The sequence below is a fragment of the Acanthisitta chloris genome, unplaced genomic scaffold, assembly GCF_000695815.1.
Source record: "Acanthisitta chloris isolate BGI_N310 unplaced genomic scaffold, ASM69581v1 scaffold27197, whole genome shotgun sequence".
Taxonomy (NCBI): Eukaryota; Metazoa; Chordata; class Aves; order Passeriformes; family Acanthisittidae; genus Acanthisitta; species Acanthisitta chloris.
Genome location: NW_008682428.1, coordinates 9,964 through 15,955, shown reverse-complemented (window position 1 = coordinate 15,955; position 5,992 = coordinate 9,964). Strand labels below are relative to the sequence as shown.

Here is a 5,992-nt window from a genome sequence, read left to right as displayed (position 1 = left end):
GCCCCCTCCTCCTCCAGGACCAGGCTGCCTCCAGCTTCCAGCCTGACACCCTCCTTGGCCCAGCACACAGGCGCATCCATGCGGGACAGCTCACAACACAGTGTCACAGTCTCCCCCGGGGACACCATCATGACAGGGACAGGTCTGCAGGGCTGCAGGATCCTCACCGGAGGCTCTGCAGAGATGTCATGTCCATGATGCAAAGTAGTGTAGGTACAATGCGGTCCTGAAGATGCCTCTGCTGCCAACCCCTGCGCTGGGTGGCCCAGGGTATGGGCACCCACTGCCTTCATCACCATGGAGAAGCCAGTCCCCCTCCCCCAGTCTGGGACAGACCCTGTGGTCAGAACCACATCAGCACTTCCCTGCTCCCAGGTCTCCACTGACCTGACACTTTGATGTCGAAGGAGACAGCCTCATCCTTGCTCTCACAGATGTATTCACCTTCATCCTCCACACTGCTCTTGGGGATGATAAGGCAGCGCCAGGCCCCTTCCACTAGCAGCAGCAGGTTGTCCGTCTCGTCCACCTCCAGCCCGTCCTTGAACCAGCGCACGGGAGCATCCAGCACAGAGAGCTCGCACCGCAGCTCCACATGCTCCTGTGCCTGAACCAGCAGCTCCAGCGAGCGCTGTGGAGGGTGCAGAATCCTCACTGGTGGCTCTGCCAGGGATGTGGAGGAAGGGTATGACACCTGATCACTGCACCACTCCTGGCTCTGCTGTCCCTGCTTGCTGTCACCTGTGTCCCTGTCCCTGTGGGGCTGTATGGATGCTAAAGTCCCCCACCCCAGTGCAAAGAGGCAGAAGCTGCTCAAGGGCAGGGCCAGCAGGCACACAGTTGCAGCTGCACACCCTCTTCTGCAATGGTGAGGGCAGGGAGCAGGGCTGGGGACCCCACAGCACACAACTGTGGCAGTGCTGCCCTTCCCAGGATATCTCTGCTGTGCCACCAACCTGCCACCAAGATGGAGTAGGAGACAGATGCATCCCCGGCATCACAGACGAACTCCCCTGTGTCCTGTGTCTGGGCACAGGGCAGCACCAGCCGATACTGCAGCCCTTCCTGCTCCAGCACTAGGCTTTCGCCCACCTCCACCTCTTCCCCATCCTTATACCAGCACACCAGGGTTGCTGGATGAGACAGCTGGCACCACAGCTCCACGCGCTGCCCAGCCACATAGGAGTGAGGGTCCTCCTTGTTGGAACTGATGATCCTCACTGGTACCTCTGCTGGGAGACACATGGGGGAATTCAGCCATGGTGCTGGGTGAGCCCCATGTGAGGATGGGCACCCTCCAGGGCAGCTCACCGCTCACAGTCACCCTGAAGTTGGCAGCATCATCCCCAGCACAGCAGGTGTACATCCCCGAGTCAGACGGCATGGCTGCGGCGATGTGCAGCCTCTGTGAGCATCCCTCTGAGCTGATGGCCAGGACCCGGGTCGGGACCACTGCCTCACCATCTTTCAGCCAGTGGACAGGGGCATCTGGGGAAGACACCTGGCACTCCAACAGCACAGGTAGCCCTGCCATTACCTCCTGGAGCTGCTGTGCTTCAGGGACTGGGGCGATGCGGACCTGCGGGGCTGAGAGGACCAAGACCCTGTGTCACTTGGCCTCCATCTTACCTGCCCTGGGGCCAGCGGCCATGGACATCCCAGCCCTGCAATGCTGGTAACTGCAAGCTGAGGGAGCACCAGAGCTGTGAGGTGGCATAACCCACAGACAGGCAGTTGATTGTGCCCTGGGCTGTAGAGGGGCAGTGTAGCACAGGGCTCTTGGATGAGACAGAGCAGCTGGCCTGCCCCTGCCCTCATCCTCCCTTCAGCCCAGGGGCATGGCCAAGGAGATGCTCACAAGGAGACAAGGGCAGCTGAGGTGCTGCAGCCACAGTGTGAGCAGGGAGCTGGGCAGAGGGAGAAGGGGGGAGAGGGACATAGGTGTACATCACACGCACCTGTCACGGTGACAGTGTAGAAGACAGAGTCCCCACCAGCATCACAGACGAACTCCCCTGTGTCCTGTGGCTGGGCACAGGGCAGCACCAGCCGGCACTGCAGCCCCTCCTGCTCCAGCACCAGGCTCTCGCTCACCTCCACCTCCTCCCCATCCTTGTACCAGTGCACCAGGGCCACGAGACGGGACAGCTGGCACCACAGCTCCACTCGTTGCCCAGCCACATAGGTGTGGGGGGCCCCCTCATTGGAGCTGACGATCCTCACCGGCGCCTCTGTCAGGGAGAGATGCAGGGCTCAGCCAAGACATAAAGACCAGAGCCAGTGATGGTGGCAGTCACAGCCCTGTGTGGAGTGATGGCTTCATTGGCTTGCTGGCTTTAAGGTTGGAAGGTGCCACCTCATCCACATCCTACACAGCACAAGCTTCTGGGCTGCCCTAGACCATGTCTCCCTCTTCTCCTCACCCATTGCACCCAGGAGGGTTCAAGCTGGCTGCAAATCACTGCCTTGCCCTCCCTTCTGCAGTACCTGCCCTGCTCTGCCCCATGACAGAGCTGCGGGATGTGGAGGGAGGATGCAGGTAGGTAGACAAGTGCCTTCTTAGTGAGCCCAAGCACTGCTAATTGCTGTCTGTGGTGTGACCATCAGCCCCTGCGGCTGCTCTACCAGGCAGTACCCACCACTCTGCCTGCCTCCCTGTTTTCATAGAATCGTAGAATTTTGGAGTCCACCAGGTCCCAGTTGGTGCTTCTGTCTTGGCTCAGCCTTTGCATTTGCTGACACTGCAGCACAGGCATGTGACTCATTTGTGAAGAGTAGCCCCATCTCTCCAAGATCCAGGACCCAATTCCAGATCAAAGTGATTGCTAAACATCACCATTAGTGGATTACACACGAAATGTGTGCCACTGCTCACATCTCTTCTCTGTCTTGAGGTAGAGGGGCTTCCAGAGCCAACTTTAGGTGACCAGCCTTCCTCTCTCCTGGGAGAAGGTCAGGATGCCAACTGCAGCCAACACTGCGTGCCTGGCCACATGTGTTGCAGCCAGCCATAGCTGGCCCGGAGTCTGCTGTGGGTGCTCATCCTGCCTGTGGCTCCAGGCAGGCATGAGGCACAAACAGCACTGGAGCACATCGGCGGATGAGCAGCAACCTGACTTTCTCACAGCCCACAGCTGCTCAGTGCTGGGCATCTGGTCTGGAAACTTCCCAGACAGTTCCCAGCTGCAATGCGTGGGCTCAGCAGCACACTGCAGCCCCACAGTGTGCAAGAACGGTGCGGCGCCAGTTTGCAGCGATTAACCTGCTGCACGCTGAGCCTGCATCCGCCTGGCTCCCCGATCAAACGACTGGCGGCTGCCTCTCTCCCTGGGCCTGCTAGAAGCAATCATGTCACTGAAGTGCAGCTGGAGATGTTGAGCAGCACTGAAGCAAGAAGGGGGCAATGTGCCAGCCCTCAGTGGGCAGCACCACTCTGGCCTCAGCCTCTCACCATCTTTGAGGGAGCTCCAGCGCTTGGCAGCTGCCACCTGTGCAGGGTTGATCAGGCTTGAGGCAGGCAAGCTCCATATCACAGCAGCCCCATAGGGGATAGCTGGGATGCCTTGGGGAAACCCGAGCATGCCACAGCAGTGCTTGACTGCAGCAACCAGCCTGGCACTCATGCCAGAGAGGTGTCAGCCTGAGACTCCTGTCACTCACCCTCAGCCCTGCCAATGACATTGATGCCCAAATCCAGATTGAACCAAGCCAGCCTCCCTAAGACCCTTCTGTCAAAGTGATGCAAAGCTGCTCAGCTGAAAGGCTGAGCTTCAGCAGATGGTGTTCCTCCGCCCACCCTAGGGAAGCAGAGCTCTCCATGCTCTGCACTCCCACAGGGCAAACAATGACTCCTGCCTCTGCCCAAAGCCCACATGGTCCATCCTTCCCACTGATGATTTTGCCTTCATCTCACTATAAAACCTCCCTTCCTCAGCCTCCCAGCAATCACCACTCCACTGACTCTTCCAGCATCTCTTATCTGTCATTCTGTCTTCACTCCTACATCCTCCACCATCAACTTTGGCCCTTTGCCACATATTAACACCACAGTGAGGCTTTATTGCTGTGGTCATAGAGTCTTTTAACTGGGTTTTAGCTCTGCCCCTGGTCACCTTCCTGTGGTTGTGGGATGTGGGTTTCGGGGCCAGCAAGGGGAAGCCTTTCACTCTCTTTCAGCTTTCATTATCCTCTGCGCAGCTGGGTCAGCCACTGCGGGATGCTGTCCTCTGCTCCCACCCAGCAAATACCACCCAATCCTCAGTCTCTAGGCAACCACTAATTTTCAGGTCAGCAATTAATGCTGTCCATCAGAGCGATGTCCTACCGCGAGTCACCCCATGCCAGGTGCTGGGCCCACTATTTTTAGGACCTTGGAGGAGGGCTTAGTTGTTGTGGCAGAGGTCTGGCAAACACCCCAGCATGCAGGTGCTGGGTGCCCTCGGGCGCTCGAGTGTTTTGGACAGGCAGAGCAAGCTGCCCCCTCTGGCAGTCAGTCTCAGTGGTTTTACACACCAGAGCTGCCACATAGACCCTGAGTGGTGATCCAGCAAACCTGCTGGTGAGGAACCGGCAAGAGCATGTCTGACAAGCATCCCATAGCAGCAAGTGACAGCAACACTGACAGCAGCATGCACATGCTGTGACACACTACACCACCAAAGAAAGCCCCGTGAGACCCTGCCAGCAATTCTGCAAAACACCCACCTGCCACAGTGATGGTGTAGAAGACAGAGTCCCCACCAGCATCACAGACGAATTCCCCTGTATCCTGTGGCTGGGCACAGGGCAGCACCAGCTGGCACCGTGATCCCTCCTGCTCCAGCACCAGGCTCTCGCTCACCTCCACCTCTTCCCCATCCTTGTACCAGCGCACTGGCGCTGCTGGGCGGGACAGCTGGCACCACAACTCCACACACTGCCCAGCCATGTAGGCATGGGGGGCCCCTTCATTGGAGCTGATGATCCTCACCGGTGCCTCTGCCAGGGATAATGTGGGGTTCAGCATGGCACCCGACAGGCTACAGCTTTCATCCCCATCATGGAGACAAGAAGAGGGTCAGGAACACTACCAGGAGGTGGGGTGCAGATTCCCACACACAGTCCCCAGCTCACCAGTCACAGTTACCACAAAGCTCACGGCATCGTCCCCAGCATCACAGGTGTACACACCGGTGTCCGAGGGATCCACTGAGCGGAGGAGCAACCTCCGCATGCAGCCCTCTGCCTGCACTTCAATGTCATCCAGGGGCACAGCCTCACCATCCTTCAGCCAGTGGACAGGGGCATCCGGGATGGACACCTGACATTCCAGCAGCACAGGCAGACCTGTTGGCACCTCCCGGAGCCGCTCAGCCTCAGGCACTGGGTCAATGTGGACCTGCGTGGCTGACAGACATCGCAAAAAGGTGAGAAGCATACTCCAGCTTGAGAGTCCCTTCTGCTGGGGTCCCAGCAGGACCTCAGGGCAAGTGCCCTGCTCACCTTGCACATGCAGCGTGGCTGAGTCCCGCACACCACCAGACACAAAGGTCACCTGAGCGCCACTGTCAGCCAGTTGTGCTCCCTGGATCAACAGCGAGTGCTCAGTCCCGTGGCGCTGCACGCTGCACCGGCTGCCTGCATCCTCCTTCTCCTCTCCCAGCCTGGCACCATTGAGGAACCAGGAGCCGTACACGGCGGCTGACAGTTCCAGGGAGAACTGTGCATCCTCACCGACCCGCACCCACACATCCTGCAGACCTCTCTCCAGGTGAGCTGCTGGGGCTGGAGCACAGCCTGACTCAGCCCCAGCAGCATTGACTACCAGCACGCTGTGGCACAGCGTCCCAGCTCGCCCCTGGGAAGAGCTGGCTCCCAGGTGGGAGTCCCTGGCTCGGCATCCTTACCAAGATGCACAGAGCTGGGGAACTCCACTGGACTGCTCCTGCCGTGCTTGTTGGTGGCACAGATGCGGAAGCAGTAGTCGGCCTCACGGGGCACACTGTCACCAAGC

The 5,992-nt window shown here is 59.1% G+C and overlaps 1 protein-coding gene across 1 annotated transcript in view; it reads right to left on the bottom strand.

Annotated features, from left to right (window-relative positions):
* Nucleotides 1–5,992, bottom strand: part of OBSL1 (obscurin-like 1) — a gene marked incomplete at its 3' end in the record, with an annotated part of 15,307 nt that overhangs the window by 6,249 nt on the left and 3,066 nt on the right. Inside the window, 7 exon segments of the mRNA XM_009078535.1 lie at nt 1–175; nt 388–663; nt 1,959–2,231; nt 4,705–4,977; nt 5,113–5,385; nt 5,482–5,763; nt 5,886–5,989. The exon segment at nt 1–175 is cut by the window's left edge and continues 131 nt beyond it. Of these exon segments, the coding sequence (XP_009076783.1) occupies nt 1–175; nt 388–663; nt 1,959–2,231; nt 4,705–4,977; nt 5,113–5,385; nt 5,482–5,763; nt 5,886–5,989 (1,656 nt within the window).